The sequence below is a fragment of the Nylanderia fulva genome, unplaced genomic scaffold (genome assembly GCF_048542155.1).
Source record: "Nylanderia fulva isolate GAGA-0341 unplaced genomic scaffold, ASM4854215v1 Scaffold277, whole genome shotgun sequence".
In the NCBI taxonomy this organism is placed as follows: Eukaryota; Metazoa; Arthropoda; class Insecta; order Hymenoptera; family Formicidae; genus Nylanderia; species Nylanderia fulva.
This window is the reverse complement of record NW_028190344.1, coordinates 113,653-126,787: the sequence shown is the minus strand read 5'-3', so window position 1 is coordinate 126,787 and position 13,135 is coordinate 113,653. Positions and strand designations below refer to the sequence as shown.

At 44.8% G+C, this 13,135-nt stretch overlaps 2 protein-coding genes across 2 annotated transcripts; both read left to right on the top strand.

Moving 5' to 3' along the window:
* Positions 1–1,275: 1,275 nt before the first annotated feature.
* Positions 1,276–1,872, top strand: LOC146722761 (uncharacterized). The gene is made up of 2 exons (XM_085483895.1): positions 1,276–1,415; positions 1,536–1,872. Exons 1-2 carry the CDS (start codon positions 1,276–1,278, stop codon positions 1,870–1,872), a joined length of 477 nt encoding a protein of 158 aa, XP_085340021.1.
* Positions 1,873–4,674: 2,802 nt separating this feature from the next.
* On the top strand, positions 4,675–5,025 carry LOC146722760 (uncharacterized). The gene has a single exon (XM_085483894.1). The coding sequence runs from the start codon at positions 4,675–4,677 to the stop codon at positions 5,023–5,025; it is 351 nt and encodes a 116-aa protein (XP_085340020.1).
* Positions 5,026–13,135: the final 8,110 nt, after the last annotated feature.

Genomic DNA, 13,135 nt, shown 5'->3' with positions numbered 1-13,135 from the left:
GTAGCCGTACGTGAGTGTTAGTTGGTGCCGTAGGTGACGAGAAAGTAGAGTAATTACCGTGAGTACCGTGTCGTCTCGTTTTCGTATTGTTTTGTGTTAGAGAGAGCGGTCTCTTTCTCTAAGTATCGTACCGCGGGGCCAGCCAACTTCGAGTTTTGCGAGCCGAGTCCTCTATGAAAAAGTGCCGCCGACAGTCAATCGTTCCGAGAGCAAGTATCGTAAATTCTTGTTTGCCGATATATTCAGAGTAACGTTTCTTACATATTCGATTATAAGATTTGCGGAATTTGCGTGCAGCCGTTCTCCGCGAGTGTGTTAAATATTTCAATTTTTGACGCGGCGGGAGAGTCGTGAGAGAGAGTCATGAAATCACCGTTGTCTGATTGTTACCTTTTTTTGTATACCGCGCCGTGTCTTGAATTATGTTTATGTGACCTCTGTATATACCGCGTGTCCGTGAAAATAAGTACACCGCCGAACCGTTTACCGACTTTTTCTTTGTAAATTCCGTCCTTATAATGTTGTCGCAAAATTGTTAAAAGTTATTTAATATTGTTATAATTAATAAGAATTTAATAGATCGATTCTGTCATACCAACATATTCATATATATCTTATATTATATTCATCCATACCGCTAGCTTCAATGTTAATGTCCGTTATATAATTATATTACAACAAGCATGCGCGGCTTATCACGGGCGCCTTGAATCACCAATAATTACCGCGATCGCCCGCTCGCGCATGCTTTCTTCGGGCCTTCTTTGCGTCAATGATAACAGCGGCCAATTATGAGTAATGCGCTTAGGTCACCTCGCGCATTCAAATTACTCGAAATTATTGGCACTTTACGTGAGGGTGGGCTCCGTCCTGAAAACTATAAAGGAGGAGCTCACATCCGGCTTGTCTGCCTTATCGCTTTTCCGTTGTGAATACCGCATATCGCAAATCCGCTTAATAGTTAAATCGCAAAAATTCGTTGACGACCGCCGCTTATTCCTTTCTCTGATTTCGATTAAGTTTTCTGCAAAGTAATTAACGTTTGTAATAAGTTTTGTGCACGTGTATTTAGTCAATAAGTGTATGTTAGCAAATTAAATTCTTTTTTATACAAAAAGTGGCTTATCTTTGTGTCGCGTGATCTCCTTTCACTCAGCGCGTTTGTAAATATAGTTTTGGTCCTTCGAGCCGGATCCGTCGCACCGACAACCGCGAGTTTGCAAGCGTAACTCCTCGTGTCAGTGAAGCTAGTGAGCATCCTTGTGTGCAGCCATCATGGATGTGCTCACGCTGGTCGAGTGTCAGCGCGAGATTCAAGTCCGCATCTCACATTCTGTGGAGTATTTGAAAAAGCTGGGCAGCTCCAACATCACTGCCAGTGCTATTGCCACACGCACCAGAATCCTGGATCAGCTGTGAACAAAGTTCGAGGCGCAGCATGACATCCGCGCAGCCTTGAAAGAGAAGTTCAGCGAGAGCGATTACTTCAAATCAGAATTGCATGCAGATACGGAAAACTTTTATGTGACACAAAGAAGCATACTCGATGGCTATGCCGAACACTTTTGTGCACCGAACGTACCTCCACCTGCCGACGTCACATCAAGGTCATCACTGCCGCGCATCAAAGTACCGCCGTTTTCTGGTGTCTACGCTGATTGGCCATCCTTCAAAGATCTCTTTCTCTCCGTCGTGGGTGGCAATGCGATCTCCAACATCGAGCGCTTTCACTACCTCCGCTCATGTCTGACGGGGCAAGCTAAAAAATTGATCAAATCATTACCTGTCACCAATGACAATTATGATCGCGCTTGGGCGATTTTGGACAAGCACTACAATAATAAAAAGAGCGGCAGTGTGGCTCAGTGGTAGAGCGCCAGACTCGTAACTCGCAGATCGCGGGTTCGAGTCCACTGACAAGTCATGTAAACATGGAATATTTTTCTGCGCTGCGCTCACGACCGGGATTATCTCGGTGGGAAAACTGGGCTCACGTCTTTCGGAAGAGACGCTAAACAGTGGGTCCAACGGTTAGAGAAAGAGGAGGAAAGAATAAGGTTGGAGAAGTAATCTGTATACCTCGAGGGGACACAGTAAAGATTCCATTTATCCATCCAATAATAAAAAGGAATTAATCCGCTCCAACTTTGCCACGTTCATCGCCGTGCCAAAGATGAAGAGAGATACCGCAGAGAAATTGAGACGCATCCACAACGCCGTCACAACCGCCGTCAATGCTCAGGAGAGTATCGGACGTCCGATTAACACCCACAAGATGGATCTCTTCAACTTCTTGGTCACCGAACTGTTTGACGCACGCACGCGTCTAGAATGAGAGTTGTCCACGTCAGACTCATCCGAACCACCACAGAACGAGGCACTCGTCCACTTCATAAGCCGACGGACCCTGACGCTTAATGCCGCACGACCGAAAAGCGTCAGCAAAACGTCCGGAGATGCTCCACGAGTCTCCAAGGCACACGTCACTAAACATCAAGGAACTGAGCCGCCGCACTGTACACTGTGTCGCGAAAAACACACATTAATGACCTGCCGAGACTTCAAGGCCAAGATTGTCTCCGAGAGTAAAGCATTCGTTGAGACGAACAAACTCTGCTACAACTGCTTGGGAAACCACTTTCTATCACGGTGTTAATCAAAGAAAAACTGCCTTACGTGCGACGCACGACACCACACCATGTTGCACGAAGCACCCACGTCTTCGCCGTCAGCTGAGGCCATCACACGCGCCACTACACTGGCCACTACGCTTCGGAACCAGGATCACAAGTCCGTTCTCTTCGCAACAGCTCGAGTCAACATCGCCGATCGGTACGGATCGCCACACGCCGTGCGCGTTCTGATCGATCAGTGCTCCGAGGTGTCGATCATTTCCAAGATCTTGGCGCAACGTTTCCGCCTGCCTCGAGCCTCTACAGACCTTTCCATCTTCGGCATCAAAGGGACCCGTTCAGGATCAGCTCGCGGCAAGGTCACGCTGCACATTATGTCAGATGTGACAACGTCGAGCTCTCGGTGGTAGCCTTTATACTGCCTCGTATCTCTCTTCAGCACGGCTCGGTCTCAAGAGAAGAACGCAGCTGGCCTCATCTTGAAGAACTCCAGCTGGCCGACCCCCGCTTTCTGGACAACGACCCAGCGGAGCTACTGCTAGGAGCCGAGGTCTACTCCTTGATCCTCGAGGAAGGCCTCCGCAAGGGTGGCTCAATAATGCCGATTGCCCAGCAAACCAGCCTGGAATGAATTCTTTCCGGCGGATACGACGCAGCAGCAACCAATGGACATCGCCGCACGTTCCAGTGCACCGCCAACCATGACCTCGCCGACCTGGTTCAACGATTTTGGGAGCAGGAGAGCGAGCCAATAACTCGGGCTCCGCTCACTCTCGAGGAAACCAAGTGTCAGGAGCTGTATGTGCGCACCGTCACACGCACGCCCACCGGAAGGTACATGGTGAGGCTGCTATTTTTCTCACCGCCTACGACTCTTCAAGAAACTCGCCGGCCAGCGGAGCGCCTCCTGGGAGCTATGGAGAGCAAAGTCCTCGATTTGGCGACCTCTATCGCGGCTTTATGCAGGAGTACGAGGACCTGCAACACTTTAACAACAGCTTCTAGTCTCAAATGTTACCTACCGCATCACGGGGTCCTGAAGGAGTCGAGCACGACTTCAAAACTCCGAGTCGTGTTTAACGGCTCTCAACGTACACGGGCCAGTACGTCGCTGAATTCGCATCTGATGACTGGTGCGAATCTTTTACCAGCGCTCACCGACGTGCTACTGCGGTGGCGTTGGCATCGGTATGTCTTCGTCACAGACATTGAGAAAATGTACCGACAAATCCTAATACATCCTGAGGATTGTCGCTTTCAGACAATCCTGTGACGCCACAACAAGACTGACGAGATCCAAGAATACGAGCTGCTGACAGTGACTTACGGAATGGCTTGTGCACCGTTCCTTGCCATCAAAACGCTGCGGCAACTTTGTGCGGACGAGGGGGCGCAGTTTCTTCAAGGGGCCACAGCACTTTGGCGTTACTGCTACGTCGACAACGTGGTTACCGGTGCGAACAACTTCAACGATGCAGTCAATCTCCAGACGGAGCTGCGCAACCTTTGCACGGCGGGCGGATTTCCATTGAGGAAATGGGCATCGAACAAACCGGAAGTCCTCACGGAAGTCCCACAGGAGCATCGTCTTCAGCACGGACCACACTCATGGGACGGAGAGAGCCATTCTACCTTGGGCCTGCGATGGCATCCTCAAGACGACTGGTTTGCCTTTGCTATACATCCTCGTTCAGTCACCGAGTTCACGAAGAGACGAGTCCTCGCCGAGACTGCACGACTGTTCGACTCGATAGGCTGGCTTGCGCCTGTCGTGATTTGAGCAAAGATCCTGATCCAAACCACCTGGTTTCAGCAATTAGATTGGGACTCCCCACTGCCTGCCAAGGACATTCAACGCTGGCAACAATTGCTGAACCAGCTACCTCTTCTCAGCCACATACGCGTGAAGCGCTGGCTCAGCACTGATGACAACCATTCAACGCTGCAGCTCCATGGCTTCGCCGATGCATCAGAATGAGGATACGCCGCCGTGGTCTACATCCGCAACACTGAAAAAACCAAAGTATCAGTCAACTTGCTAATGGCAAAATCCAAAATCGCACTCGTCAAGCAAGTGTCATTACCTTGCCTTGAATTGTGCGCTGCTAATCTACTCACCACGCTCACCCTACATGTCCGCAATACGCTCAGCTTGGCAGCTACCCCAGTCCACTTGTGGTCCGATTTGAAGGTCACGCTCCATTGGATCCAGGGACACGCCACCCGCTGGAAAACTTTTGTTGTCAACCGGGTAGCTCACATCCAAACACAGCTTCCGGACGCTCAATGGAGACACGTAGCCGAGAAAGATAATCCTGCAGATTGCGCATCACGAGGCATTACTCCTGGTGAGTTAGTCAACCACGCATTGTGGTGGACAGGACCTACCTAGTTGTCACTGGACGAGACGGCGTGGCCCAGCTCAGAGGTCGACATCTTGGAGGATGACCTTTCAGAACAACGAACCACCAGCCTGATGACCAAAAGTTCAGTCATCGTCGAACCGGACCTTCTTCTTCGGTTCTCTGCACTGCATCGACTGCTGCGCGTTACGGCTTGATGTCGTCGATGGCTCAACCTGGCGAGCCGTGATGTCACACCTGGTCGTCCACTACACCCAGATGAGTTAGACGCCGCCCTACTCCGGTGGCTTTGAGTGGTACAGGCGCTCCACTTCCCAGACGAGATAGCTGCTGCCACCGCAGGACGCCCCGGTCCACCACGCAGTTCACTAACTAAGCTGAACCCATTCCTTGACGACGTCACGTAACACATCTCTCGACACTCACTCACTACACAATTATCACATTATGCACTGTAGTATTTATCGTACTTTACTAGTCTCATCCACCACCGCACTTTTGATTGTTTCACTATCGCCGCGCACTGCACTACACACTCGCCATTTCACGTCAACCACATGTTTCATCGCGCCGTCTCAGCTGATCGTTTCACATCTCATGCGATCACCACGTGTATTTCGCCGCGCCGGCGCGCGTCTACCCCACCATCGATCGCTATCGACTTGCGATTCCGCGGCCGAAATTCACCACCAACTATGTTGTCACTTCGCGACAAGGCGGACGAGAATGTTCAAAACGCGAATAGAATATTCCAGCATATTCTAGACAGGTCGATATTAAAATTTATAACAAATAGTTACATCTTTTTTCTATGTTTTTAAAAAAAAAAACACGCGTCATAAATCAACCTGTCATCAACAAAAAACTATCAAAATGTAAACAATTAACGGCATCGTAACCGTTCCGCCGTTATATTACAACAAGCATGCGCGGCTTATCACGGGCGCCTCGAATCACCAATAATTACCGCGATCGCCCGCTCGCGCATGCTTTCTTCGGGCCTTTTTTGCGTCAATTATAACAGCGGCCAATTATGAGTAATGCGCTTAGGTCACCTCGCGCATTCAAATTACTCGAAATTATTGGCGCTTCACGCGACGGTGGGCTCCGTCCTGAAAACTATAAAGGAGGAGTTCACACCCGGCTTGTCTGCCTTATCGCTTTTCCGCTGTGAATACCGCATATCGCAAATCCGCTTAATAGTTAAACCGCAAAAATTCGTTGACAACCGCCGCTTATTCCTTTCTCTGATTTCGATTAAGTTTTCTGCAAAGTAATTAACGTTTGTAATCAGTTTTGTGCACGTGTATTTAGTCAATAAGTGTATGTTAGCAAATTAAATTCTTTTTTATACAAGAAATGGCTTATCTTTGTGTCGCGCGATCTCCTTTTATTTAGCGCGTTCGTGAACAACATATATAAATTATATGGCAAACAATGTTACCTTATTAAATCTTACCTTTTGTCATGCATACCGCTACAAAGAACATGTTATGTTACGTGCCGTAACTTTCTAATTCCTAAGTTACTGCCTTCGTATTTTATGGTAACCTTCATGCGTTTTACTTTTATTGTTTTCTTTACCTCTCCTGTTCTCCTTTATTTTAGGCTATTGTAAACTATTCGTCATAGTTTCACTTTTATTGCAACCTTTATCTTTTACTTTTAAAATATGTGTGCTTTTGTCAGATCTCGCCAATAGAATAAATCTTCAGATACAAATTGTAAAAGTTCGACTATCGTTCTGGGCTATATAAGCTGAATCCAAAAGGACGAGGGTTAGAACTTACTCGCACTCTGAACCAGTAACATCGTAACATTTGATTCTGAATAAAGCACTAACACGTATTTTTTATATACATATGTGACGACCCATTAGGGGTCGCCACTAATTGCGCCGGGCCTGACAGCCGCCCGACACGCCGAGCCGACCATCCGCCGGGCGCGTGATCCATCCCCTCCGGAGGGATGCCCGCCGCACGCGAGGAAACGCGTGGGGGGAACAGCACCGGTATATAAGCCGGCTCGTCCGAAGAGCCGGCACCAGTCCTGTCCCAGATCCTAACCCTGGCACCAGGCCTCTGGGTGTCCCCGAGGCTCCTAGACCAGATCCTACGACAGTCGACGGAGACGGGAGTACCCTCTTCGCTGCCTGGGAGTTCCCGGCGTTCGTCGTTCCTGTGCACGACCGACGAAGGCGGGTTTAACCCCTTCGCTGCCTGGGAGTGCCCGGCGTTCGGTTTCCTTTTGTTACGACCGACAAAGGCGGATTTAACCCCTTCGCTGCCTGGGAGTGCCCGGCGTTCAGTTTCCTTTTTCTGCGACCGACGGAGGTGGGTTTAACCCCTTCGCTGCCTGGGAGTGCCCGGCATTCGGTCTTTTGTGTCCGGCCGACGGAGGTGGGTTTGACCCCTCCGCTGCCTGGGGGTACCCGGCATTCGGCTCTCCCGCAGCGCACCGCGCCGCCGCCCGCGGCTTCGCGACCAAAGGGTTGTTCGTCCGTCCGCGCGTTTAGATATAAGTTTGTGTGACCGTCCGCTAGGCTAAATGTATGTATAAAGTGTAAATATTCTCGAATAAACCGTTTGTGACTTTGAAACCGTGTACGCAAGTTTGGCTTCCCGATTCCGAATCCTGGTTCCGGCGAGCCGTCCGAGGCTAACCGAAATCCGTACCGTTACACACATATATATATATATTGTTGCGCCTCCCGGACGCCTCTCGAGCGGTCACACACACACAATTACTTTCACTCGCGCGCGAAATGAAATGAAGACTTGTTTGAACACAAGTTAAGTTTTTAATGGGTCGACGCAAGGAAAATACAAAGAAAATAAATTGTATTTTATACATGTTAATGAAAATTATGTCTGCGGTCTCGTAACGTCAATCGGATTTGAGAGCTAGACCAAGACAGATGGCGACGATAAACAAAAGTAAGTCGGAAGTTGTTTATCAACAACTCTCTTGACGACGATCTCCCGGAAACATCTTAGGGAATGAGGATGCAGATCCAGGGGCGCAACACTGCCCCCCTTTTTTGTCTCGACAATCTAACACGGAGACTCTGAAGACCTAGAACTCTGACGCTGATTCTCGGGGAACGACGAGTTTTCTGCTCTTCCCAAGCTGCTGCTTGGGTGGTCGAGCGAAACGCCTAAACCCACTTCACACGTCTTCTTTGTCCGAACGAATCCTGCCCTCCTCGAGCTGCTGCTATGGGTTACCGGGCTTCGTCCTCTTCTTCTCCGTACTCAAATGGTGTCTCCTGAGAAAAATTGGCTAGACTCTTCCTTACACCAGATGAGCAAAATCTCTGCTGTCCTCATTGTTCCACTGCTCCCGCAGAACCGTCTTTCGGAGAAACGTGGAATCTTTAGACAAAGGGGGGGGGAGTTACTTCCTGTGGACCCTACGTTCCTCATGAACGCCCCTAGTCCCTGTCTCGGCATTTACCCTTTGTCTCGTGGGAAAACCACGGGTCAAAAATCACGAGAGAGACAGTCTTCCTGGCGAAGAACAATCTTATGACAAAAAAATGATCTTCTTAGTTGAAGAATTAACAACTGTAAAGATGAAGCAAATGGGAAGTCTCCTTCTGGAAGGTGTCAGCTCCGTCCAAAGGAATCTTCCTGAAGAATCTTTACCTTCTGAAGACTCAAGCAAATTCTCTCGAAGATTTCCAACTGGAAAAGAAAAACATTCCTCACGCAGTACAAACTCAATAAAAAGAATGCGCACATTCTCAGATAAGCACACACACACATACACACACACACACAAGTTCCTTAATTTAAAAAAATCTTTATTCGGGCTCTGAACTAACAATTAACAATATTTTTTTCTATAAATAGAGCTAATCTATACGCATAAACCACCTTCTTTCTATGTCTGGGTGTCTTCTGAATGCAATACACCACATCATTGAACTTCTTTACTATAGAGAAAAGTCCTTCCCAATTACTTTGTAACTTGAGAGCTCTACCTTTAACTCTTCGAGGGTTATAAAATCAAACTCTCTCTCCCTCTTGAAAAAGAATCTGTTTAATTTTTTCATCGTACCAACTCTTCACCCTAGAAAATCTAATATTCATTTTCTCTCTAATTTCGGAATGGATTTTTTCTAACTTTCTTCTGAAAGTACTAGCAAAATTTTCTATCAAAGACGGCTCTTTTTCTTTTAATCTAGGAACATTTCCTTGTAAAAGATTTACTGGAAGTTTTAGATCTCGAGCGAAATATAATTCCGCAGGAGTCATTCCAGTGGTTTCGTGCTTCAAAGATCTGTAAGCTAGAAGAAACATGGGAATCCATTGATTCCAATCTTTTTGATTTTGTGAAATATACTTCGCTAGATAATTGATTATTGTCTTTGATGTCGTTTGACTTGACCATCAGACTGAGGATGCAACGCAGTAGTCCGCGTTTTCCTAATTTCAAGAAGTTCCATTATTTCAGCGAACAATTTCGATTCAAAATTCTTCTCTTGATCAGTATGTACTTTTAAATATACTCCCTGTCTTGAAATAAACTCATTAATGAAGATTTCTGCCACTGTCTTTACTCTAATATTTTTCAGGGGAAAAGCTTCTACCCATTTGATGAAGCAATCTACGATGACAACCAAATACTTGTTTCCAGAAGAAGTTATTGGAAATGGATTTAGGATATCCATTTGAATGTTCTTTCAAAAGGACTTCTGACATTATAGATCTGTATAGAAGATTTTCCTTTTCCTGTGGAGCCTTTCTTTGAAACACAAACTTTGCAAGACTTGCACTAATCTTTAACGTCTTGCTTATAAGTCGCCCAATAGAAGCGTTTTCGAACCTTTTCCAAGGTTTTGTTTATTTCAAAATGACCTCTCGAGAGAGAATCATGTACCTCTTCAAGGATTTCTTTTACTTGTTTTCGAGGAACAATTAATTGAAGAAAACTAAATTTCAAATTTGAGGCTTCCCACTTTTTGTAAAGGATTCCATTCTGAAGAACTAACGCACCTCAATATGTCCAATAGATCTGAGCGGAAATATCATGGGTCGTCAATTTAGAACAAAGGGGACGTGTTTCTTTTCTTCTTGGAAAAGCTAACACTGGATGAAGATAACATTAACTTCAAGTTTTTAAAAGCACTATCACATTCATTGTTTCAAAAAAATTTAACTTGATTCTTTGATACCTGATCTAAAATATCGTCGATTCGAGGGAGGAGTGATATCGTTGAGCCTTTGATAATCGATACAAAATCTGAGAGATCCATCTTTCTTTTTAACCAAAACAACTGAAGACACCCAAGGACTCTGAGATTCCTCGATAATTCCTTCGGTTTTCATCTCCTCCATGATTTTATCAACATCTTCTCTCATCTGCAAAAGAATCCTACGGAGTGCCTGCTTAATGGGAAGAGAGTCTTTGACATTTATAACATGTTCAACAACATCACAATTCCCGGCAACAATTTCGCAAGAGATCTTGAAATTCATTTAAAAAATCAATAAAACTGTTTTTTTGAATTTTTTGTAAATAGATGGAGCTCTTTTCAAAAAGTTTATTTAAAATTGATGAGACTTTCTTCGAAAAATCTTCTATCTGTAAACATTTAAAATCTTTATTATCAAATCCGGATTCATTAAAAGCTTTATTGAAAACTCTGTCCAAATTAATTTTTTTAAGAAAATGAATTCCAAGTATACATTAATCATTTATTTTTGCAATAAACAATAATATTTCAACAGAATACGAGTCACATTAAGGATAATTCCCGACTCGCAATTAGACGAGTCGTTAACTAGCATTCGAATAAATCTAGAGTCGCGTCAAACGAGCGGAAAAGAGAAACAAAGTTATCAGAGGTTTAGAAATAATTATACGCCGAGTCTTGATAAGTTTGTATACTAATATATATATTTAATAAAAGGGAGAACTCTACATCTAATCAGACTACAATTTACTGGGAAACCCCGATGATTCGGAAGTCCACTTTCCAATCCGGCGACATCCCTTCTGTGTCTCACTCGAGGCACAACATTTTTCTTACCATCTACTTGCAAAGCGTACATTTTTGCTCTAAGCCCTACAAATTTAGTCATTATCGAGCCGTTGTTTTCATCTTTCATTGAACCTGGTACTTTTTTATTCACTAGCGGTATACCGTACGCATTGTCCGCAGCGTAATCGCTCGTATCAAATTTACGTCGCGCTTCATATTTTCATACACGTCTTTGCACTCAATGTGATATATAAGACTGTCTGTGTCGGTATACATTACCCGGCATTTATCACGATACAGCGGTGACATGTATTTGTGATGAAACTCGTATAAACACGTTTTAGAAATGTCGAGTATACACATGCCGACATAGATTGGTTTATAAAATTCTATTTCAAGTTTACGTAATTCTACAGCAATTAAATTATTTTAAAAGATGCTTTTACTATAGAAATTTGGTTTTGCAATCATTGCCTCTGCACCTTGCAATCTCTCTTCCCAATGTGTTATGAGTTTTACATCAACTCAATTACGCACATTTTCCATCGTCTTGCCAAATACCGCATTGTTCATTAGTTTATATAAATTTTTTTCAAAATTATTTTTTGCTTGTGTTCTAAATTGTGTATTAAGTTCAATATAATTTCGAAGCCACGGAGATTGAGTAAATTGTAATACGCGATGCATTTTTGTAACCTGAAGGCCATGTCGCATGCATTGTTGCAGGTTGCGGTAGTGTATCACGTAACACTTCTTATTGTATAGCGTCCCGAGAAGCTTATCTTGCCGCTTGCCGGGCGATTTGTCGCGTGTCGGGCAAAACGGTAGATCAGTGTGCGTATCGTGAAGATGTTGAGAATACTCTAAATCTACTTCGAAGATATAGTCTGTTGGTGCATCGAGCGCAATAGATGATACATCAAAATTAGATACATCGTCGACCCATCGAAAATCAGCATAAGGCAATGGTTGACACATTGCCCATCCGTACAAATTATTTACGTCAAAATACATAAGATAGAATAATAGTTTCGATGAGTCGTACGATTGCATATACTTGTTATTAGCATGTGCATATCTACCTGAACATTGACTTAGACCGCCGCGTATACCCAGTTTGATAAACATGACCATGTCAATGTCTGTTAATAATTCAAACGTGTTTGTATGTTTTAACATGGCATCCTATGTATATCCCGGAAGGTGGGAAATTTATACAAATCAAGAAAACGTAATTTTACAAATGTTTTCCAATCTTTATTGTTATCAGTACTATTGACAGTCTTTGTAAATGATATATATTTTTTTTTGTTATTGGAAGTAATTCGATGCTTCCTTCGAACGCTGTAGCTATATCCTCAATAATAAAATGCGCGTCATAGCCTGATAAATTGTGAAAGACTACTGGAATGACATAAGAATCTTTATAATTTAGATTACAGTTTGAGTGTGCGGGATCCCTGTACCGTCCGGTGAGATGGCAATGATCGCGTACGCGTGTATCGTCTGGTGCAAACGGTTTCTCTCAAATGTGACAATGCGTTGCGCTGCGAAATTTGGACCACTCGTCTGATGTTAAATTTACCATGGAGACATTTGTTGTTAAAATAGTTTTTACGCGTACCGCTAAATTTTTAAGCTGTTTGGCAAACCATGAAACGCAATCAATGCTACGGAAAATGATATGTGGATATTGAATTATCATATGAGCAATGTACATAATACGCGATGCTAAATAATTGATGATATTGATAATATTTTTCTTCTTCCGTTCTTGCCAAAACGCATTCCATGTCAGCGTACACTATGAATGGAAGCCGCTCTTTCCTCGTAGATTTGTTAAACGAGATCCACTTGTCCTTATCGCTCGGTAACCGGATAGCGCAATCGTTTCCTGCAATCTCTCCGCAGTCTATTATATGCGTCTTTTTTTTGTGGGATTCTTCTCGTCCATACCGGGATGATCATTTAGATCATTTAGATCATCCCGGTAAGAACCACGAGAAGGAACCTCACTAAAACCACCATGGTGGCCTGGCCCGGGTGGTTAATTAGGAGCCCTCCGGGAACGAGCAATTGCATTACTTCCGGAGGGCCCCCCACCAACCTTTCCCATCGGGGTTCTATTGGACCCCTTGTACCTCCCTCTG